The sequence below is a fragment of the Alexandromys fortis genome, unplaced genomic scaffold (genome assembly GCF_014885135.2).
Source record: "Alexandromys fortis isolate MF-2015 unplaced genomic scaffold, M_Fortis_MF-2015_v1.1 scaffold_155, whole genome shotgun sequence".
NCBI classification, from domain to species: Eukaryota; Metazoa; Chordata; class Mammalia; order Rodentia; family Cricetidae; genus Alexandromys; species Alexandromys fortis.
The window spans coordinates 1,149,060-1,174,032 of NW_026068052.1; the positions used below are offsets into that span (position 1 = coordinate 1,149,060).

At 37.4% G+C, this 24,973-nt stretch overlaps 1 protein-coding gene across 3 annotated transcripts in view; it reads right to left on the minus strand.

Annotated features, from left to right (window-relative positions):
- The window catches only part of Kif4a (kinesin family member 4A), a 115,299-nt gene that overhangs the window by 27,169 nt on the left and 63,157 nt on the right, over positions 1-24,973 (minus strand). Inside the window, exons 12-19 of one of the 3 annotated variants that reach the window (XM_050119659.1) lie at positions 23,507-23,565; positions 23,297-23,402; positions 17,425-17,481; positions 15,790-15,975; positions 13,640-13,743; positions 12,114-12,258; positions 10,909-11,019; positions 499-586 (exon numbers count right to left, since the gene is read on the minus strand). In XM_050119659.1, the coding sequence (XP_049975616.1) occupies positions 499-586; positions 10,909-11,019; positions 12,114-12,258; positions 13,640-13,743; positions 15,790-15,975; positions 17,425-17,481; positions 23,297-23,402; positions 23,507-23,565 (856 nt within the window). Of the gene's footprint in view, positions 1-498; positions 587-10,908; positions 11,020-12,113; positions 12,259-13,639; positions 13,744-15,789; positions 15,976-17,424; positions 17,482-23,287; positions 23,403-23,506; positions 23,566-24,973 lie in introns of all 3 variants that reach the window. The other 2 variants (XM_050119657.1, XM_050119660.1) reach the window with 2 other exon arrangements.

Sequence of the window (24,973 nt, forward strand, 5' to 3'; positions counted from 1 at the left end):
GAAAAGAGATGAAGACTTAGGACTTATACAGCTTGGAAGGTAGTGCATGTTCATAGTCCCAACACTTAGGTGGTAGTGTCAGGAAAATTAGGAGTTTAAGGTCGGCCTTGGCTGTATAGTGAGTTCAATGAGCCTGGACTACAGAAAAACAAAAACAAAAAGCAAATCCCCAAATAAAACAAAACAAAGAAAAAGACTTAAGAATTGTTGGCCAATATTGACACCTCCTATTCCCTAAGACACTGTTTTAGTTTGAAAAGGACAGCCGGGTGGTGGTGGCGCACGCCTTTAATCCCAGCACTCGGGAGGCAGAGGCAGGTGGATCTCTGTGAGTTCGAGGCCAGCCTGATCTACAAGAGCTAGTGCCAGGACAGGCTCCAAAGCTATAGAGAAGCCTTGTCTTGAAAAACTTAAAAAAAAAAAAAAAAACTAAAAAAAAAAAAAAAGGAAAGAAAGAAAAGGACAACGCATTTAGTACAGCAGATAGGCTTTTCTTACCTACCTCCTCAGTTTTACGTCTGAGCACTGTAGACTGTTTTTGGAAGTTCCTCTCAAGTTTGAGCAGCTCATACTGCCTCTTACGATCCTGATAACAAAAGAGTCAGATCTTAATTGATGTTCAGCTAACTAAAATGAAAACTTAAACTGAGAAGCCTTCTCAGACGTCCTTCATATTTAAGTCTAAGTACAGCAATACTGTGAGTTGCCTTATCTTCTCTTATCAGAATTAAGAACTGGGAGTTCTAGAAACTATGTTTGCATACATAATAAAGATCCTTGTCTTCCTCAGCTTATTGCTCTACGTCCAAATTCTCCATTTCTGAGACTTACGTCAGTTATAAATATTATCAAAGATCATCCAGTGTAGAGCTTTGTCCACATAGGTGGCTTCTGACAGCTAGAACTCAGTTCTACTGATAAGATCAGTACTCTTTTATCCTCAACTTCAGGAGCTGATTGGTTATAAAACCCAGTGGCCAGAAAAAAGGAGAAAGCTACCACAGAGCTAGACATCTATAAAATTAGGACAACTCCAGCTAATGAAGCTTCTCATTTCTGAACAAATCTAGCTCATCTGAATATATTCTCTCTGCTCAGAGATGAAAAATTGGGATCATGAAACATTATGGGATACTAGCCGCTTCAAACAACCACACACTTAACTGCTTTGATTTCTTGACTCAGTCCTTATCTTTTTAATCCATTAAGTTTTCTTTTTTTTTAAATATTTATTATTTATTATATTCTTTCTGCGTGTATGCCTGCAGGCCAGAAGAGGGCACCAGACCTCATTACGGATGGTTGTGAGCCACCATGTGGTTGCTGGGAATTGAACTCAGGACCTTTGGAAGAGCAGGCAATGCTCTTAACCGCTGAGCCATCTCTCCAGCCCAATCCATTAAGTTTTCTGGTTCTACTTGTTGCTTACCCAATCTGGATGGCATTGTCAACCATTTTAGTCATGTCTTTGCCAGCATAAATACAAGAACTATTATGAGATGGCTAACACAATGAACTCAAGGGTATTTTTGTAGACTTTTTGTCTCCTATTAATTTTGTTTTGGTATTTTTTTGTCTTACTGTTGTTTTACTTGAATATTAGTCTTCAATTTTATGTTCTTGGGAGTTTATTGTGTACACTTTTTTGTACTTAAAAATTATTCTGGTTTGTTTTGCCTGTTTGTTTTCGAAACAGAGAAAAGGAAGGCATGAATTTGTGTAGGCAGGGAGGATCTGGGAAGAGTTGGGGAAAGAGAAATGGTGATCAGAATATAAAAAAATTTATTTTCAATAAAAAAGTTGAACATACTGATTCTAGGAAACAGGCCATGGGAGGCATGAGATAAGGCTTTCAGTTGGCCTTTTGAATTTATCTGACCCTGAAAACTATAACATGTGTGAACTGATTAAAGCTGGAATGAAGACTTGAAATAATCTTGCATCCACAATAAATTAAAAAATTGAATAAAAAAGAACTATTAGTTTCACCACTGGGGACTGTAGCTTAGTGGTAGAGTGCTTGTCCACTGTGCAAAAGTCTTAGGGAAAAGAAGAAGACAGCTATTCATTTTGTATAACTCATAAAATTTATACAGTAGGTACTGCACTAGGTTCTGGGATATAGATATGAAGATGATCTGGTAAGCATTCTCACAGACTACAAATGAATATAAATGACACATAATTAAAGAGAGTACAATATAATTGTAGAATTGTAGTTAGGCCTATTTTAATAGGATGTGTGTTAGTATGAGGTTGACAGAATTAAAGAGCTAGAAGACTGAACTTGTTCAGTGACACAGGAAAACCCAACACTCTCATCACAAAGCTTCTCAAAGAAGTTAGTGCTCTAGCTGTCCTTACACTTCACTTGTAATTAGTTCTGCTGCTGTCCTGAAATCTCTTCCATGTTTAATTTAGTGTCCTTTTTATAGTCCTGACTTTTGACAACAGACTAAACATCATTAGCACTCTCAAAACCTTATTGCAGTATCCTTGTCCATTTTCAGTCTTACAAATTTCATTGTTATTTTATTCTATGTGAAATAAAGAGATTTTATTCTTAGCTTTCTCTTTTTTCTTTCCTTCTACAGGATGCCCTTGAATTAATTATACTTCTTTTTTCTATACAGTCCCCATCTCTATAGCAATATTATTCCTGTGGTTTCAATTTTCACACTTCTGTTAGATAATTCCCTGATTATTAACTCCAGTCCATTCTCTCTTTTCAACTCAGCTAATATTGTCTCTCTGTCTCAGTGATTACACTCCTGAAACCACCATCATCACTGCAAAATAGAATTTGCCTCACTCAAAAGCCTGGAGTAACTGTTGATGCTCTCCTTGACTCTTTTTTTGTGGTTGTTTGACAGAGTTTCACTGTATAACAGTCTTGGCTGTCCTGGAACTTGTTTTGTAGACCAGACTGGACTCAAACTCACAGAGATCTGCCTGCATCTGCCTCCCAAGTCCTGTAATTAAAGGCGTATGCCAGGTGGTGACCTGGCCATTGATTCATTTTTGAAACATATATTTACATTTCTTATCACCATGGTAATTCAGTAAACATTAGCTGAGTGCATACTATAATATACAATCACTGTTTTAGTCAATGGAAAAATGAAAGTGAACAAAATGAAGATTCTTGGCAATATAGCATATCCACTGCTGTAAAGTAATAACCTAGAGTTTTATAGATAAGCCTTTTGTTTTTAGTGCTTTTATAGAGATAATTCATAATGCAATTTAATCACCTAATTTATGATTCATGGCTTTTGGCATATTCATAGAACTGATGTAAAACCAACACCACATTCGCCATATTTTCACTACCACAGAAAGAAATCTCAATTCCTTTACCTGCTGTGGGACAATGGTCTTTTATCCTGCCACTTGTATTTTAATAAGATGCTGATTGGCCAGTAGCCAGATAGGAAGTAGAGGTGGGGAAAAGAGAACAGGAGAATTCTGGGAAGAGGAAAGTTTCAGTCTGCAGTCGTCATCCAGACACAGAGGAAGCAAGATGTGACTACCTCACCGAAAAAGGTACCAAGCCACGTGGCTAACACAGATAAGAATTATGGGCTACAGAAATAAGTGTTTCTGTTCATTTTTTAAAATCCCATGCCAAAATCAAGGGGGTGGGGAGAAAAGGGAGGCTGCAGAACGCCAGGTATGAGTGAAGACATAAACAAGGTCTCATCTCAGCCCTGAACCCTTCTGATCCCCTCAGACATCCTCAGGATCTTCAGGACTGTCAGTTTGGGGAATCCCTTCCACCAAAGGCCCAGGCAGGAGAGTGGTGGGAGGCAGGGCTGGGGCAGTTCTCTCCTCTCCTATAAACTTGTAGACTCACAGTGAGGAAAAAAACCCTGCAGTTTTAAATAAAGAGATTTCTTTTTTTTCCTGGGGGGGGGGGAAAGAATTATCAGCTAATATAAGTTATAAGAAGCTTGAACTAATAGGCCAATCAGTTTATAATTAATGTAGACCTTTGTGTATTTCATTGGGACTGAACACCTTCAGGACTGGGTGGAACAGAAATCTCTGTTAACAAATGGTGCCCAACGTGTGGACAACTGCATACACAGAAAACCTGAGAGAGCTTGGGAAGTAATTCTAGGCAAAAAATAATAGCATCAAGCATGGCTTCTTGGTAGCAGTAATTTCTTGGGTTTGTTCTCTTTGCTAGAGGCAAGTGCATCTCATTTAAGAGTGGCTTCCTGACTCAGCTTTAGCTACGAAACTTTGCACTGCCACCAAACACTTAAATGGTGTTCATGAATTGCTGACAGCATGCTTCTTGGTGTCAGGGACCTTGAAACTCCATAGAGTTGTGACAATAAACATGGCTCCAGCCAGTACCTCGCCATGAAGCTAGGCTCTCAGAAAGCTAAGGAATCGGTTGGATCCAGCTGTCAAAGCCACAGGTTTAATCTTAGCCATTACTGTTTAGCAAATTAAAGACTCATGTGGTCTGAAAAAGAGAGATAAACAGTAAAGATAAATTCAGATGAAGAAAACCTCTAAATGATTTACACTGTGTTTAAAAATATATGTAGGCTTGTGAGAGAAAAGAAAAAGGATAAAGTCCTTAAAATAAAAAAGAAAGAGAGTAGTTGGGTTTGGTGGCAACACATCTTTAATCCCAACACTTGAGAGACAGAGGCAGGTGGATCTGTGAGTTCAAGGACAGCCTGGTCTACAGAGAGAATTCCAGGACAACCAAAGATACACAGAGAAACCCTGTCTCAAAAAGCTAAAAATTAAAAATAAATGACATAGAGTTTAAAATAAAGCCACGTAAAGATGAAAAATACAAAGAGTTTGGATATTGTATGTTATTGTGTTGTCTTTAAATTGTTTGATGGTTGAGGAAGGAGCAAAACTGCTAAAAGATATTTGATTATAAATGCTGCTGGATCAATCAACATATATGTTTTTAAAATGCCTTGACTTCAAAATTTAAGTCAAAAGGTATGTTACTTTGGAGAAGAAGTTTTGCTTTTGTTTCGATAGGAAATAAGAGGATGTGGATTCATTCTGGGCTAAGAAAAATCAGGTTTGATCAAGGAAGACCCCCTGAAGAATCTCCAATAGGAGCAGATGGTACAGATGATTCAACATTTCAGAGGACTTCTGTTGGAGTTTCCTCTGAGTTCTGCAGTTCAAGAGTCCAGAACAGTTTCAAGACTATTGGCTGAGATAATCAAGCCTCACAGAATTTTCCAGCCAGGACTTGACCATAATCTTAAATTTTCTTTAGGTGCCCCCATAAGATTATCAGGGCCCCCAATCAGCAGGAAGTAGCCTGTAAACCTATGCTCACATTCCACAAAAACGGATTATGGATATTTATCTATATTTAGAGCGTTGTTAAAAGATGTTATGGATAATGGAACAAAAAGTTAAAAGATACTAGATTCAGAGTTCTTATTTTTTTAAAGGGGGGAGAAGTGCTATGGGACAATGTTTTTTTATCCTGTCACTTGTATTTTAATAAAACGCCGATTGGCCAGTAGGCAGGCAGGAAGTAGAGGTGGGGCAAAGAGAACAGGAGAATTCTGGGAAGAGGAAAGATTCAATCTGCAGTTGTCACCTAGATGTGGAAGACGCAGATGAGAATGCCTCGCTGATGAAAGGTACCAAGCCACATGGCTAACACAGATAAGAATTATGGGTTAAGATGTTAAGAATTAATAAGAAACCTGAGCTAATAGGCCAACCCGTTTATGATTAATGTAGACCTCTGTATATTTCTTTGGGACTGAATGACTGAGGGACCTGGTGGGACAGAAACCTTGGTTAACATTTACCTATTATAATACAACACTGTCACTGTAACTACTATTTTCAACCTATAAATCTGTCAGTTCTGGACATTTCCTGTAATATATCATTATTTGTGACTAGCATAATGTTTTCCAGGTTCATCTGTGTTGTAGCATATGCCAGTACTTAATTTCTTTTCATGATTATGTATTTCACTCTATACATATATTTTTATTTATACATATACTTATTGATACACTCACATTTCCTTCTACATTTTTGGCTAATATCACTTATGTTCTGTGAACATCTGCATACAAGTTTTTACAAGGATAAGCCTTTATACCTTCTCAGTAGACAGAACCATGAATAGAATCACTGTCTACTGAGAAGGTATAAAGGCTTATCCTTGTAAAAACTGTATGATCCAATTTTTTTTTTAGCCTAACAAACTGTCAATTGTTTGTCAAAGCAGCTACCCCATTTTCCCATCCTACCAGCAAATGTACGATGTTATCTATTCTGAGTTCTTGCCAAACCCTGCCTTTTCTTTTCACAATAATTGTCTCAGTGGGTGTGAAGTGGTATGTCACTGTGGTTTTCATTTGCATATACCTGGTGGCAAATGACACAGAGCACCTTTTGTGCACTTTGCTGCTCTATTCATCTTACAACTGGATTATGTTTACTGAGCAGTAAGATTTTTTATGTACTTTCAATGTAAGACCCTTGGCAGCTATATGACTTAGGAATACTTTCTGCCATTTTCGTCTATTTATATTGATGCAGGTATTGTTTACAGTAGAGCAGCTTTAAGTTTTTCTAATCTAATTTTTCTTTGACTATGCTTTAGGTATCCAATTAAAAAAATGGAGTGGCTTGGGAAGTATGTAGGGCCACTGGCAGTGGGACCAGGATCTAACTCTAATACATGAACTGGCTTTGTGGGGTCATTCTCTATGTAGAGACACCTTGCTCAGCCTCGGTATGAGGGGGTGGGGGACCTTAGTCCTACCTATCTCAATGAGGGGGATGAGACAGTCATAGTTGACTTTTCAGGGGAGGCCTTAACCTCTCTGAGGAGCAGATGGGAGGTAGGGGGGAGCAGGAGGAGAGGAGGGAGGGGCAACTGGGATTGGTATGTAAAAAATAAACAATAAAGTAATTAATAAAAGAAAAATAAAAAACCTTTTGCCTAATCAAAGGTCACAAACATTAACACCTTTGATTTTTTTTCTGAGAAATTCATAGATTTAGCTCTTACATATATTTAAATTTTATTATATATTTATTTAGAATGTGTGCGTATGCATAGTGAGGAGGTTCAAGGGGAAGACAGTTCTCTCCTTCTAAACATGTTGGTTCCAGTAAATGAACTCAGGCTTGGTGAGAAGTACCTTTATTGGTTAGGCTATCTCACTGGGTCACAGAGGAACTTTTTATATGGTTTGATTTAATTTTATATATGGTGTGAGGCAGGTTCCAACTTTAGTTCATTGATTACCTGGTTGATTTGGCATTGTTTGAAGGAAAAACTATTCTTTCTGTATATGCAAATGCATCTATATGAGGATGTATGTGCATACATACATACATATGCACATGGTGGAAGTGAGAGGTGAGTCTCAAGTGTTCTCTCTCTCTCTCTCTCTCTCTCTCTCTCTCTCTCTCTCTCTATCTCTCTCTCTCTCTCTGGTTTTTTGAGACAGGGTTTCTCTGTAGCTTTTGGAGCTTGTCTTGGAACTAGCTCTTTTAGACCAGGCTGGCCTCAAACTTAGAGATCCCCCTTCCTGCCTCTGCCTCCCAAATGCTTGGATTAAAGGCGTACCCCCCACCTCCATCCCCGGGCTCAAGTGTTATTTCTTAGGAGCAATCTATCTTGTTTTTTGAGACATGGGTCTCTCACTGGCACCAATGACTCATAGAACAGCCCAGTCTGATTGGGTATTGAGCACCTCCCCGAAGAAAAGACTATTCTTTCTTCATTGAATTGTCTTGGCACCATTGCTGAAAATCAATTGGGTCACCAGTTCTAGTGACACATGTTTGTAATTCCACAACTACTCAGGCAGGGTCTGGGACAAAGCAAGTTGTAGCCTAGTTTGTACAACTCAGTGAGATTGGAGTTAAAAAATGAAAAAGAAATATATTAAAAAGACATGGAATAGAAGAGGGCATCTGGGAGGAATTAGGGAAATATGGGTAGAGGTAAATAAGATCTAAATACATTGTAGATATGTATGTAATTACCAAATATTAAATCTTAAAAATTAGAAAGTTAAAAATATAAGTACAACCAGGGCCAAGGATATAGCTCAATGGTGGAATGCTTGCTTAATGTGGGCAAGGCTCCACATTCAATCCCTGATGTTGGCACTCCAATAACACAACTGATTATAAATCATGACTTTGGCCATTCAATTCTAATCCACTGATAATGTATCTATGTTTGTGCAGTGTTAGTCATAATTGTTATAGCCTTTTCTTTTTTATTGCTCTCACATTTCCTCCTGAATTTTAGAATTAGCTTGTGAATTTCTGTGAGAAAGTCAAAACGTTTTGTTTTCTAACACTAGGGACTAAACCCAGTCCCTAGTGTTCTGACTAAAACTTTATTGAATCTACAAAGAAATCTGAGGGATATTCTATCTTTAGAATATCAAATCTTTCCACCCATGAACATGAACTATCTTTTATTTGGTTCTTTAATTCAATGTTTTATAGTCTTCAGTGTGAAACTGGAAATTTCTTTTGCTAATTATTCCTAAGTATTTATATTGAGGCTATTCCAAATTAAATGGTTTCCCTATTTTTTATGTATAAAATTAAAATTTTATTTATTTATTCTATGTGCACATGTGTTTACTTGTGTAAATTTATGTGTACTATGTGCGTGCATGAGCCCGAAGAGACCAGAGGAAGAGGGCATTGGGTTTCTTGGAGCTGGAGTTAGAGGCAGTTATAAGTGAGTGGTTATGTGGGTGCTGGGAACTTAACTTAGGTCCTATGCAGATGCAGGAAATACCACTGAGTCATCTTTCCAACCCCACAACTTATTTTGTTATATTGACTATGTATTCTGCAACCTTGCTGAACTGATATGTTAGCAGAAATATTTTAGTGTACCCTTTGGAATTTTCTGTATATTTGGTCATGTTGTCCGCCAACAATTTTACAGGTTAGAATCAATATGAGAATGTTTAAGAGAAGGCAATAAGAGTGGACATCCTTGTTCCTTATCTAAGAGAAAAATTTTTATCATTGAGTATAATCTAATGTTAGTTTTACATACATGACTAACAGATTCAGGAAGTCATCTTTTAACTTTGATTTTTTTTTTATGAAAGAAGGTTGGGTTTTGTAAAATGCCTCTGCAGATATGTGTTGAGGATTAAAAATCAGTGTGTCTGTTTGTGCGTGTTGAGGGCTGAAGCCAGGTTCTCAAGCAAACCAAATTTCATGAAAATTCTCTGTTTAACAGATGGTATATTTGTAAAAGGGGGAGGTAAGCCAGCAGGAGGGTGGCAGCACCTGCTGTTAAGCCAGTGACCTGGGTTTGATTCCTGAGACTCACAGGTAGAGGAAATCAACTAGAGCAACTTCTCCTCTGATCTCTACAAGTGGGCCATGGCACATGTGCACCCACACACATATATGAGATAAGTGTTAAAAAAAAAAGTGGGCAGTCCATTTTATATTCTACTAGTAATGTGTGAGGGTTCTGATTTCATCACATTACCACCAACTTTGCTATTTTCTGTTTTAATTGCAGCTTTTCCAGTTGGATGAGGTGATTTCCACTGTGGTTTCCATGTGTGCTCTATTAAACAATTCAATTGTCAATTTTTTTTAAAGATTATTTTTTTGCTTTTTTTTTTTTTGTTCTTCGAGACAGGGTTTCTCTGTGGTTTTGGAGCCTGTCCTGGAACTAGCTCTTGTAGACCAGGCTGGTCTCTCGAACTCAGAGATCCGCCTGCCTCTGCCTCCCGTGCTGGGATTAAAGGCGTGCGCCACCACAGCCTGTTAAATATTTTTTTGTTTTCTATTACATACTATGCTCTTTCTTCTCGTATTTTGTCCAAGTAGCACGCTTGGTTTTGAACTGTCCATTGTTAAGCATAAACTAAACTAAACACAAACACTTTGAAAATCTTTCTGAAAAATGCTATACTAAAAATCTGGTGAGATGGTGGGTGGTGAGATAAGTTCGATTCCTTAAATCCATATGGTAGAGCACAAGATACTCTCTGACCTCCCAAATCTGACTGATGGTGTCCTCCTCTCTCTGCACAATACAATAAAAATAATTTTTAAAAGATTTTGCTAAATCAAGTGTTTTTTTTTTCTGACTCCATGAGCTATATATTACCATAAGCAATCATCAGTAGTATATTTTCCCTAGTGACACTTTGGTTTCTTTAGAATTCTCCCCTGCCAAATCCTTCCTGTATTTAGGATCAGAAGCATCTGTAACTTGCTGAATCGCTTATAAGATCATTCTGGTTTTAGCGCAGTATCACTGGAGGTAAGCAGATAGTGTCCCTTATCCCATAGCAACATCAAATGCTACTGATGTGGTTCAATGTATACCTTCTGCCTTCTGTTTTATGTCTCATATATTTTGGTCTTGTTTTCCGTTACTGCTTGTTTTTGCTGAAGTGATTATTTTTTTTGTGTGTGTTGTTCTTCTTAAAATTATTTTATTTATCATTGTGTTTAGGGATGTGCCATGGCACATGTGTGGAGGCCAGAGAACAATCTGTAGAGACACTTCTTTCCTTCCATCTTTATATGTTTCTGGGGATCACTCAGATTAATAGGCTTAGCAGTAAACACCTTTACTTGCTGAGTCTCTTTTTGTATTATTTTTAAATCCTCCAATGATTTAGTCCTTGTATTCAAGAAATCCAGGCCTACATTGCACTTTCCTGTATAAACAAGATATTATTCAAGGATAGAGCACATTTATTACTCAGCTTTGACTTCCCATAGTACCTAGGCCAGAGTGCCTTGCATATGGTAGGCACCAATAGAAAGCTGTTCAATTCATGAATGTCATACTTCTGGAATCTTAAGTATTACAACCTTGGAGAAGAGCTCATTCGCTAGGCTTTTGAGAAGCTTTAATTGACTTACCCGTTCTTTTAACTGGATTACTTCTTTGTCTTTTTGTTGCTTCCACTGTCTAAACTTCTCCGCATCCTCCTTCATTTGACGCATTAATTGTACTCGTTGGTTTTTCATCATCTGCAAAAAACAAAAGTAAACTAAACCAAACAAAACCAGTGTGTTAGTCATGTGTATTTTATTCTAGGCTGATGTACAGAAGGACAGAGCAGCCATAAACAAGAGAGGAAGGCTAGAGCTAAGCTGAGAAGGTCACTGACAAATGCTGGTTAGTTTAGCTAGACTTACACAGGATTTCCAAATATAGACCATACGAATGGAGACTCAAAAAGAAACCTTCAAAAAAGCTAAATGCAGCCCTACCTTTACTTTAGATAAGTAGACTTTCAAGGAAGCATTTGTGTTTATTTTGTGTATGTGTGTGTGTGTGTGTGTGTGTGTGTGTGTATGAATGTTGGTGAGGTGTTGGATCTTCTGGAGTTGGAGTTCCAGGTGAGCCACCTGATGTGGGTATTATTAGGAACTGAATTTGGATTTTTTGGAAGAACAGCAAGGGCTCTTAATTACCAAGTCATCTCTCTAGCTCCTCAAGAAAGTAAAGAAGATATTTGTTTGTTTTTTTAGATAGTGTCTCACCAGGCAACTCTTATTGGCCTAATAATTGTTATGTAGAGCAGGTTGACCTTGAATTTAGAAAAATTCACCTGTCTCTGCAGCTGGAGTACTGGGATTAAAGGTGGCTCCAATGAATTAATCCTAAAATCAGGGACAAATTCGCCTATCAACTATAATATTCTAAAGAATTCAGTACAAATGAGCTGTAATCACTTTGTTGATAGCACAAGCTAAACAATCAGTAACTGAAAATATCCTCTAGATGTCTGACATCTTGCTACTACTTTACAAAACTGTACCCTGAGATCATGGAAGAAGATCAGAACATCACCATTAAATATTGACATATTTTAATCTCTTGGTTTAACCTTAAAATTTCTGTACGCAAAAAAGAAGTCAAAGGTCAAAGCAAAATTGTATACTTTAGATTCTAGAGAGTGACTAGCACAGTGTCCTAGAATACCATACTTATGGTCATTTTTACATCTGAAATGATTGCCCTGCTTCCCACTTTCTCTCCTGAAATCACTTCGGGCATGGTTATAAGTGAAACACCTATGCTTGCAGTTCCAATGTAGTCAAGGGTAAGAGTTTATTACCCGTATCTCTTGGTTCAGTTTGGAGACAGTATACTCAGTGGATTCCTTCAACTTCAGAAGTTTGGACTGTTCATGCAATTTCTTTTTCAAATCAGCTATTTGACCCTCTAGCTCTTGGAGACGTTTGCGACGGCGCTCACTCAACCTAAACACAGTTGTAATAGAAGAAAAGTGAAATGGTTTATTTTAAAACATCTAACAAAGGACTCTCAGGTTTACAACTTTAGATCCATCCCTCTTTAAAATAATGACTACAACCCATCCAATAGAAACTGTCTCTACTAATGAGAGCTTCATTTCAGAGTAAAGCAACATATTTTTGAGTAGACAAAAATGAACTGCTTCAAGTATATTCTCCCACCATTCATGTCCAAAGGGAGGAAGTCACTTTGCTTTAGCTGTAAGCACTAATCCTGATGACTATTATATAAATTGGAGACAGAAAGTAAGCATTTAACATGACTCTAAAGAACCTGAGGTTTAAAATGAAAACAATCCTAAGTAAGAGCAAATTAGGCTGTCTACGGTAAAAATCTAAGAGAAAGGAGGGGGTTCTGATTGCCTATCTTAGCTTTATTCTAACTAATCAATGGATGGCTAGATTGATTTTTAATTATTAACATGGGCATTAATTTTATTCACAAACAGAGGCATAAACATTGTCAAGGAGGCCTTAAGATTTTTCAAGTGCCTGCTCACATTTAACTTTTTTTTTGCATTTTAATATTTATTTCTTATCCATCAGATTACTGTCACTTAAGTGGCACAAAATAGTATTTCATTGTTTAATTTGCATTTGTTGAATCACATTTAACTTTTTAAATCCTTCCTAGATCACACTAGCCTGAATCAATAGCTCCTGTCTGTGAACGCTAATACAACTTTTTCTTTATATTTTATTTCTTGTTTTTTCGAGACAGGGTTTCTCTGTGTAACAGTCCTGGATGACCTGCAAGTAGCTTTGTAAACCAGACTGGCCTTGAACTCACAGAGATTTACCCGCCTCTAGTACTGGGATTAAAGGCGTGTACTACTGCTGCCCTGCTTAATACTGCTTTTTCTTAACAAATTAACTTGTAGTTACTGCTAAAAACTGATTTGGGTACTAGTTGTTTGCTGTGTTATAGCATGCTTTTATTGTCATTCTGAGATGTTATTTTATTGAGGCTTGAGTGATGGCTTAAGACTTAAGAACAAATGCTGTTCTTGCAGATTAGCCAAGTTCAGTTTCCAACACACAAACTGGGTGGCTAACAACATCTGTAACTCCATTGTCAGGGGATCTTGTACCATTTTCTGACCTTCATGCGCACCTGTACTCATATGCACATACTATAACCCAATAATTAAATATAAAACAGTAAAAAAAAATCTCAATTATTTAATTTTCCTTCTGTCTAGGTTTCTTTTCCCTACCTACTATGTTTAAATCATTTGGGGACATTGAATAGATCTTCTACTTCTCTATTCTCTCAAAATCACCTTATATATGACAGAGCCTTAGCATTTAAAGACTTTATTCTTACTTGGCTTGGTTGACATCCTTCTTTGTTGTTTGAAGTTCAAGAACCAATTCTTCCTTTTCCTTCTGTAGACTGAGGACTTCCAACTCTAGATTTTTAATGTTATCCTAAAAACAATACAGGCCAGAAAGAAAGGATCAAATAGAATGGGAAGACAATTGATTCAACATTCTGTCTCCAAGAACTATAAATTATTATTTTTTTGTGGCAAGGTCTCATTATACAGCTGTAGATGGCCTGGAACTTGAAAACTGGCCTCAAAATCATAGAGATCAGCCTGTTTCTACCTCCCGAGTGTTCGGATTAAAGTTGTATACTACTTTGCCTGGCCTGTGATTTACTTTTATTAATTTTTCCTTCTTTTCTCTCTTCTCTTCTCTTCTCTTCTCTTCTCTTCTCTTCTCTTCTCTTCTCTTCTTTCTCTCTCTCTCTCTCTCTCTCTCTCTCTCTCTCTCTCTCTCTCTCTCTCTCTCTCTCTCTCTCTTTCTTTCTTCTTTTAAGTAGGACAGGGTTTCTGTGTAGCTTTTGAACCTGAACCTAGAACCTGTCTCTGTAAACCTCCTCCTGTATCTGTCTCCCAAGTGCTGGGATTAAAGGTGTGCACCACCACCTGGTCTCATTTTCTTTGAGACAATCAGATTCTTATTATTCAGGTCAGTCTGGATTCTTTGCTATCCTCAAGCTTTAGAGTCCCAAATGCTAAGATTACAGGGATTCCACATCTGGCTTTATGAATTAAATTTTACTATTTTAATTGCACACTAAAAATACCTATTTTTTTTTTTTTTTGGTTTTTCAATACAAGGTTTCTCTGTGTAGTTTTAGTGCCTGTCCTGGAACTAGCTCTTGTAGACTTGGCTGGTCTTGAGCTCAGAGATCCACCTGCCTCTGCCTCCTGAGTGTTGACATTAAAGGCGCATGCCACCATTCCCCAGCTGCTAAAAATACTTTTTAACTTAATGAAGCTGGGTGGTAGCCAAAAAAGGACTTGTGAAGTTCAAAGGCTCCAATTTGAATCTTTTCTTTTTATGGTTTTTTTGAGACAGGGTTTCTCTGTAGCTTTGGAGCCTGTCCTGGAACTAGCTCTTGTAGACCAGGCTGGCCTCGAACTCACAAAAATCCACCTGCCTCGGCCTCCTGAGTGCTAGGATTAAAGGTGTGCGTCACCACCACCGGGCTTCTAATTTGAATCTTGACTATAACACTAAGCATAAAATAGAAAACCCCTTTTAGCCTTAATTGCTATTCAGAAAAGAGTTAATAAAGTAGTTCTGAGACACCTATCAATAAAAAGAATTTATTGCAAGGTTGGCTTTTGATCAGCTCCACAAAGTGGTCTTCTGATCCCTGCATATGTGTAGTGATTAGCACGTGTGTGCACACACGCAAGCACACACTTTTTTTTAAAAAATTGGAAAACTGTCATTATTTCTTAGAAAGAGAAGGAATGATTTACCTGTAATTAAAAGGTACTATTTTTATTAAGAGTATTTCTTTTTACAATTGGTTCCTATGGGGTAAAGACTAGCTACATTCCTTCATCTATATCTCATTATTTATATTATAGAGTAAGAACTACCCTAGAGAAACTTGTTTTCCATGTTTCTGGGTAGTATAAGAAGAGAGACTCACTAGCAATCTTTTATTGATCCTGGAAAACAAAAACACATTTGACATAAAAAGGGTTGTACTGAATGCCTTGCCATAGACAACTGAACTACATTTTTATCCTTCCTCCTGTAATTCCACTAAAATGAGACAAAAATTGTATAAATTAACAAGCATGAAGAGTAGGCAGTATTCAAAACATTTCAACAAACTTTGAAAAACAGCAAGTGACTTCCAGAATGGAAACAGTCTTAGAAACCACACACATTTATTAGAACACACTTGTTCTATAAGTAGGGACTACATTTGTGGTAACATTATCAGACTATCACATGCCCATGGCATACAATGAGACAGTACATTAAATGGAACAAAATTACATATTCCCTGTAAGGAAAGTATCCTTAAGAAAACCTGATAATAGAATTCTAGGTGCACCGTGCACATTATCTTGTTTTTTCATTATCAAAAGTGGTGTGCTTGTCTTCTTTCTATCAGTTAATGATGGTAGACACGACCAGCTGCTGGCGGAGAAAACACTTTACCTTATACAGGAAGTGAATGGGCTGTAGTTGGCTATCATTCTGAGTCATCTTCTTAGCTAGTGCCTCTTTCAATGCAAGTTCTTTATTCAACTCAATCAGCTCCTTGGACATCTGAGCTTGACGAAGAGCATGTTGAGTGCTGAAAGCAGTAGAAGACCTGCTGGTATCTGGACTGATTTCCACTTGCTGGAAAAGATAATGATTTTGTGATAGGTATTCTTGGTTGTCAATTTGACTATATCTAAAATGAACTAAAACCTAAAAATAACTGGGCACGCCAGTCTTTTTTTTTTTTCTTTTTTTAAGTGGAAGATTCACCTCTAATCTGGGCCATACCTTCTGCTGGAAGACTATATAAAGGATATGGAAGAGAGAAACTTGCTCTGTTTACCTGCTTTCTCCTGCACTCACTAGCAAATCCATTCCTTCAATGGCATTAGAGCCTACTTCTCCAGGGTTCTAGCACATACTGAAGATCAGTTGAGCCATCCAGCCTTATAGACTCAACAAATACTGGATTCTTGGACTTTGCATACATATGAAGCCACTATTGGATTAGCTGGACCATAGCCTGTAAGTCATTCTAACAAATCCTATCTATCTATCTATCTATCTATCTATCTATCTATCTATCTATCTATCTATCTATCTATCATTCTATAAGTTCTATTACTATTACTTAAAAGAATCCTGACTAATACAGATTTGTAAGAGATACAGGAAGCTGGAGCTCCTAAAATACTACTTCACTCCCCAAAGCCATTTTTCTATCAGCAATACCTGTGTTCTTTCACTATTGTGGTTTATCATATAATATCTGCTTGAAACACTTGAAATTAACTATGGAGCTTATTCCTTTGCTCATATAATCCTCTCTAATATACACAAGTTTTCTTGCTCTTTCCTATACTGATCTGACAAACAATCCTTACTTTCATTTCATCTCAAGAGGCCCCTAAAGAAGAGAAGACACGAGAAATGGCACTTTGGAAATGGAAAAAGATTCATTTATTCTGACACAGCTAACTTTTATTACTTAATTTATCTCTTATCTTGTTTCATTCAAAATAAGGACATTACTAATATGTACTTGCTTGGGAGTAAAAAGTTGCCTCAAGAAAACCACTGACCAACCTTCCATTTTTGACTTTACTGTATAACCTTCAATCAAAGTAAATAACAGATACACTTTATCTATCAATATGATCTGAACACTCGAAACATTTTCCTTTCTTTGTTCGAGTCCATGATCATCCCATCCATAGAAAAGCATATTCAGAAAACATTCTCCTCAAATGCTTTTTTGACACTGTCATTATTTGTTCCTTACCTTGTTTTGAATTATTGGGTAACTGAAACAGAATTCTACCACCTAATAGAAAATAAGCCAGATTGAAAAATGAAACATGATGCCCCCTGAGAAGTCCTGCTGCTCATTATTAGTTAAATTATTAGAAACAGAGCTTATCCTTGTTTGAGGTATTATGAAACAGATTTACTCTTAAGATTTCTAGATTTCCAGAGTATTCTATGAAGAATGGTAATAATCATAGATCCTCTTCCAGAATCAAATGATCAATTATAGGAAGCAGCAGTGAGAGCTCCAGGTTCCACTCAAATGGGTCAATTACTTACAGTGTCTGCTTCTACTGCAGTATCAATGGTTGCAGTCATGCAAGCAACAGCTTCATCCTGTAGCAAATATGTTTTGATTTAGAAAAAAAAACTGAAGTCAAATTTACAATTTTTTATACTGCTTATTTGATTTTAAGTGATATTTTTAAAGTATACGCAGAGGTCATTTATGGTACTGGACTGATTTTGTACTCAGAGATAACATAACAGCAATGTGTTTCCATTTCCCACCTCTCAGGAAAAAGCTTTCTTTTTCCTAAAGGGTAATTGTGTAGTCTTTAGGGGTAAAAATAAGATCATGTAGTAAGAGAGCAAAGATCACTAAGCCCGAGTGAAACATTTAACCATTCTAACTAGTCAAAATTTAACCCATTTTATAGACAGTTACACTTTACTTTTATGCTTCTCCCACTGAGTCTCTATTAATGTACAAGCCTAGCCACTCCTCTGGACATACCAGCAAAAAACAGATATAAAATAATAGTAGCACATCAGGAAAGTAGACAGAATGAAGAGCTGGTTTTGACTTTTATTTTCTAGTCAGGCAGGATGGCAAGCTCTCACTCGACAGGGAAATTAATGTCCTTCGATTGAGTATGCCAGAAAAAAATGTACTCATAGTTACACATGGTCCTGTGGCCTCTGTTGTTCGCATCCTATGATGGTGCTGTCGGTAGTTACTAGGAGTGAAAGAATAAGCACCTTGGGAGGTTAAGTTCCCTTGTAGAGAATGGCTGATCCTTTTTTGTGCACTGGAACAAACACCTAGAAAGGTAACTGAAAACTACCTATTAGGACGAATTTGTTTCTAGACAATCATCTGAGCGGTTCTATTCTCATCACTGAAATTTACACTTCACTCAGCACTGTAATGTATATATCACTGCTTCTGCTTCAGTGATTCTGAAGGCTTAGGAAGAAAGCTTTGTTCTCAGGAAGTCATGTGGTGAAGGAGTTTAGAGGTGACAAGTGTTGGTTGTCAGATTTTAGGGTTACAACATGCAGCATCTGTTATCAGCCGTGTGAAACAACACACAGTTGCAATCTTAGTACCTTAAAGGTCAGGAGATGGACTTTTCTTCAAAAATATTTATTTATTTATTATGTATACAATATTCTGTCTGTATGCCTAAAGGCCAGAAGAGGGTGCCAGACCTCTTTACAGATGGTTGTGAGCCACCATGTGGTTGCTGGGAATTGAACTCAGGACCTTTGGAAGAGCAGGCAATGCTCTTGACCACCGAGCCATCTCTCCAGCCCCGGAGATGGACCTTTAATGAGTGCTGTTTGTAGAGCATTTCCCTTGTTCTGCCCAGAAATTCCTAATCAGTGAGGATCAAAGAGAACTCAAAGGAAGCTTCAGTGTTTGCAAATTCTTTCTTATCCTAATGTAGAGCATTGGCAAGTCTCCAGGCACAGGGAAAGGTCTTTAAAAACAAGGCACCAATCTAGGATTTCTTTCTCCTGTGTTAAAATTTCAATATATTTATATTACCATTAGCGATTATAAGAGCTCATAACACTGTCTTCTTTGGGGGCTCTTTTTAGAAACAGCCACTTGCAATGTACTTCCTGGAAATCATATAGCTACCTTCAAAGTCACTGTCCTCCTGCTCCCATGTCCCAAGTTCTGGGATTACAGTAGTCACCAACATTTCCAGCCTAAAGACTTTTCCTAGCACCTTTAAGAGGATCAAGATCAAACTAGATGGCTTTTGGACCAGTGAAATTTCAAAATGCCAACATTTCAGCTCATGGCTATGGCGATGTGTTTTGTATAATCACAGAATGGCTCAGTTCTCACAATTATAAATGTATAACTATGTAACATTAGGCCGGGTGGTGGTTGCTCACACCTTTAATATAGCACTCCATAGGCAGAGACAGGCAAATCTCTGTGAGTTTGAGGCCGAACTGGTCTACAGAGCAAGTTCCAGGACAGGCTCTAAAGCTACAGAGAAACCCTGTCTCAGAACCCTCCCCACCAAAAGACTTCCAAAAATATCTAATAGTAGATTTTGTTTCAGCCTAACAAGTCCTTTTCTCCTCTTCTACACCCAATCTAAGGCTACAACTTCCAATGTCTTTTTTTTTTTTAAAAAAAAAGTATGATCAACTAAGGTGATAGGGGATCAAAGGCAGGGTACTTCATTTACAATTAATAGCAGAGCCTTCCAAAATGAAGTATGTGTTTAGAAAAGACATGCAAAATACTTTATATGGACTTTGTCCTGGAAGAGGGGATATAAACAAAAGTCGTACTTGATTCTGCAGGAATGAAATGACTGATTTTCCTCACCGATTACTGCAACGAAGTTTACTTGAATTATACTTTAAGGGTACAGCTTGGTACCTAAAGCCCCAGGAGGAATGTCCAGGAACAATGGTTGCTTTCATGACTAAAAATGAGGTGTTCACCTGTCACTTAAAATAAAAATAGTTTTAATTCAGAATGAAGGGCACATGTACTTACATTTGAAACACTTTGCTTTCACTGTTGTGAGTCTTAATAAAAGTCATGGGGATATATTGTTGTGTATTTAAAAAATATGTAACTGGGAGGGTCTCTAGACAATAGAGAAGAAAAACTCTAATTCATGAGTCCAGCAGGAGCCTTGGGTAAAAGGGTTTACTCTGATTAACTATGATGGTGGAGGGAAGCCAAGAACTTTATCAGCTTGTAGCAATCTTTAGCACTCCCCTACTGTGTGTGCCAAGTGCATTTTAGTGGCAGACAGCAATTCTACAGAGTTCTTCTGAGCCAGTCACCACTAACAGAACTGCCTACAGGCATACCAGGCTGCAGCTCTATTGCCAGCTCTTCAACGAGGATGGTTTATTGTATTAAGTTCATTCCATGGCTTTGCTTCATCTTTCATGTAATTCAGATCTCAAAAATGAGAAGTATGAAATTCTCTAAAGTTGGTGTGGAAACGAACACTGCTGTCCTGAGCCCGTATTTTCAGGGGTTGTAAATTTTGGCTCTAGTAGGTTTCTGTACCCTACATTATCATAATTCTGGGGCAACTCACAAGGTTAACTTATATTTTTCAGATATAGTTAAACAGAATTAGAACTAGAAGCATTTATTTTTGTGCTAGCCATTCTTCAGCAAGTATTGCAAAATCTTCCCATCTTCTAAATTTCAATAATTCTTGGCTTTTGGAAGTATTTCTTTTGCCTCGAAAAATGTTCATATGCAAATGTATAAAAGGTTAAGGCAGATGTTGAGAAATTTCTCAGTATTTGTTTTCTTTAGATCTTGCCTCTTCCAATCTTTTGCTGTCATTTCTGCCAGTGATCATAAACCATAAAGTTTGAGTAAAGTAATTTTAAAGATTTATTTATTTTTATTTCATGTGAGTGTTTGCCTGGATATTATATATGTGTAATGTGCATGCCTGGTGCCAGAGAAGCCATCAGATTCCCTAAAAACTGGAAACCAAACCTGGGTCCTTTGCAAGAGCAATGAGTATTCTTAAATGGTGGTCATCTCTCTAGCTTCTCAATAAAAAGAAATTTTTATTCTCACTATGTAACCTTGGGTGGCTTGGAACTTGCTATGTAGACCAGGTTGGCCTTGAGCTCATTGAGCCCCAACTGCCTCCCCCCGCAAGTGCTGGGGTTAATTCGATAAATTATTTTTCTTTTCTTTCTGAAATTATTGTAAAATTATGCAATTTCCTCCCTTCCCTTTCCTCCATTCAAACCCTCCCATATATCCTCCTTTCTCTTTCAAATTTATGGTCTATAACCACCTCTTTTGTGGGATATTTGTACACTGTGTAAAAAGATGTGCTGCTGTAACTGGTGTAATAAAAAGCTAAATGGCCAATAGCTAGGCAGGAGAGGATAGGTGAAATTTCTGGGGAGAGAACGGAAAAGCAGAAGGTGTGCAGCAGATGCCAGGGAGATACTGAAGAGGTTGGACATACAAGACAGAGTAGAGGTAACTGAGCCACATGGCAGAATATAGATTAATAAAAGCAGGTTAAAATAAGCAATAAGAGCTAGTGGGATAACCTAAGCAAATGGTCAACCTTTCACAATTAATAAGAACTCTCTGTGTTGTTATTTGCAGGCTAGCGGTCCACATAAGAAAGTACAATTACACTTCTCAGTCTGCATGTTACTTGTATGTATATGCTTTCATAGCTAAGCATTGGGCATCAGATAACCAACTGGTGAGCTCTTCCCTGGGGAAGACTATTTGTCCCACTCCAGCATTCCTTAGTTGCCTGGAGTTCTTTGTGTAGAGCTGAGGCCTAGGTTTTCTTCAACCCCCATCAAGGAAATTTCTTTTTTCAACAGAGATCATTACAGAAAATCATGACCAATCAAAATGCAGAGTTCTGGAGCCCAGTCTCAATGGATTCATTTGCAAAACAACTCCTGCATGTAAGATTCAGGAAACACAATGGAAGTGGGCATGAAAAGCTTGTAAGAGCCAGAGGATTGGGGGGTTTGCTGTGAGACCCGGTCTGCAAGGAATGGAAGAAGTTATACCCAGAGAGTCTGAATAAAATGTCAAAAATAATTAGAAAACTTCCAGAAAAGGGTTGCATCAACATTTTCCTAAGGAAGGGACATGAAAACTGAAAGAACCAAGAGTTCAACAGCAATTAACAACAAAAACTGCCGGGCTGGAGAGATGGCTCAGTGGTTAAGAGCACTGTCTGCCCTTCCAAAGGTCAGGAGTTCAATTCCCAGCAACCACATGGTGGCTCACAACCATCTGTAATGATATCTGGTGCCCTCTTATGGCCTGCAGGTATACATGCAGACAGAATACTGAGAATGCTTTATATATAATAAATAAATCTTAAAATAAAAAACTGCCACCTGAGCCAAAACACAAGGATAGCACAAACACCTTTTTTCTTTTCACCTTATAAAGCTTTCCATCTTTGGGAAGTTATGTAGTGTTTGAGTCCTCCCCACATGTGCATACGCTGAAATAATGTCTTTAACCTCAACCTAAGTCACCTAGAATTATTTCTTTCTGACAGTAAATACATTAAGTAAGGTTTCATAACTAGTAAATGGCGGAGTTGGCTCTAAACCTGACTAGGTCTGGCTCTGGAGCCCACATTCCCCATTACTATGTCCTGTTTCTTAGATAAGTAAACTACAGTTTTGATCTCAAGTTTTCTATAGCATCTCTCATTCTAAACCATGGTCTAATGTTTTAGAGAGGTTTATTTATTTTAGAATTGACCTCCATAACTTAATAATAGTTTATTTTTTCATTTACTCTTTTAAATCTCTTGGATGATTTTGTCATAACACGCCAGAAACTCTAGAAAAAACAAACTGGCAAGACCAGAGATGGAAAATTCACTGTTCTAGGAGAATATAAACCTCTTCCCAAGAGGGCAGAATTCCCATTAGGTAGTTACAAATACATTTATGCTATAGAATAATAAATTGAAGAATGTAAATAGAAAAGCTCTAAAGATAGCCTCTTAAAACAGGACCTCCATCCATAAAATAAGAGTGGTTCTTTGTTTTCTGAAAGAATATTATGTAGTCTAGACTAGCCTTAAAGTTGTGATGTTCCTGCCTCTGCTGAGAGAGAATGAATCATGTCTTAGTCTCATATCTATTGTGATGACAAAATTATAGGTCTGCAGTGCCATGGCTTGGTGTAATACAGAAATATTTATATATATTTATACATATATATATATGTATAAAACCTATGAATGTTTTAATGTAGAACTTAATGTTCAGATCATATTCAGTGTTTCATGATGTCTCAAACAGTTTAGTTTAGCTATTTCAGCAAAAGTTCATAGAATTAGAAATGTGTATATACGTCAAGGAATGAATGAAAGTGATAGGCCTATTACAGTGCACCTACTTGACTCACAGACAGCTGAGTAATCGCTTGTTGTAGGTTGCATATTATCTCTATGTTTTCTTTTAATTCCTGGTCTTCCAATGTCTCCACCAGCTTTTGAAGATCCACTTTACAGCTAAAAATTCAAGCAAAAGAACGCAAGGGTTAATCATACCACAAAGGCCAGATTACATATGAAGATGGTTTAAATTGCTAACAAATACCTCATTGGAAACTTACGCTGCATGCTGCCTGAGTTCTTCTAGCTTGGCGTTCATTCTCTCATTCGCTTGCTCAGTCTGGAACAAAGATCCAGGAGATGATAAATGGCAGTATCTGACAGCTTCACCTAATTATGCTCGATCCTCTACCCTGTGGATGAAGACCTAGGTAGCGGGCTATCTCTTTTCCTATAACAGAGGCCTTAGTGGGCTTTGGTTATATAGTAGGAAATGGTATTTTTTAGCATTTATGAAAATTAGCCCTAAAATTATGAGCTACTAAAAATAACAGCTAAACAGCTGGATTTTTATGTCTTCTATGAAGCTCAGAAAGAACTTTGCAACTTGAGGAAAACCAATACTTCCTGCTGTTTCAACTGCCTCCTTTCACGGTACTTAGAATTTTCAATTTATTTTATTTTTTATGTATATGAGTATTTTACCTCCATATATTTATGTATTTCATGTGTGTGCAGTGCTTGGAGAGGCCTGAAGAGAGCCTTGCTGGGGTAGGAGTTGCAGAAATTTGTAAACCATCAGGACCTCTGCAAGAACAACAAGTATTCTTAACTGCTGACTCAACTCTCCGGCCTACCATTTAAGAGAAGCAGTTCTCAACTTGTGGGTCACAACTCTTTTGAGTGTTGAACGACCCTTTCACAGAGGTTGCATATCAGATATTTACATTGTAATTCATAACAGTAGCAAAATTACAGTTATGAAGTAGCAATGAAAGTCATTTTATGGCTGTGGGTCCCCATAACATGAGGAACTGTATTAAAGGATTGAAACGTTAGGAAGGTCAAAAACTACTGATTTAGAGTACTTAAACATAAAAGGACCACAGATCAATTTGAGCTAGGATTTTTTAAAAGTAAAATTATATTGTCTGATATGGTAGGCTATTTTTTAACAAGAGAAAGAAAGAAAAAAGATAAGGCATAAGAATAATGCTAGTGAAAAAAATAAATGACAGAAGGCATCTATGTTTTAGGAAGAATGATTATTTCAATCACAGAATTCGTGAGAATTCATGAGAACCTGGATGCTACAACAGATTTGGGAAAGACAATTCTGACAGGAAATAAAACAATAAGCTTATCAGGGAGCCATTGTAACAACCTTATAAAGGTCATATAGGTATATGGCTAGAATAAGAAGTATCATCTAGGAGGCTGGAGAGATGGCTCAGCGGTTAAGAGCACTGGCTGCTCTTGCAGCAGTCCTGAGTTCAATTCCCAGCACCCACATGGCAGCTCACAACTGTCTGTAGCTCCAGTTCCAGGGCATCTGACCCTCACACCAATGAACATAAAGTAATAATAATAATAAATTTAAAAAATAATTAAAAAGAAGTATCATCTACTATGTCAGTCATACTCACATACTTATGAAACATACCACTTTGAAGACAAAAAAAAATGAGGCACTAAAATAGAAAATAAAACTCTTTTAGATCCCTCTTGCACCTTTTGCTAGTAGAGGA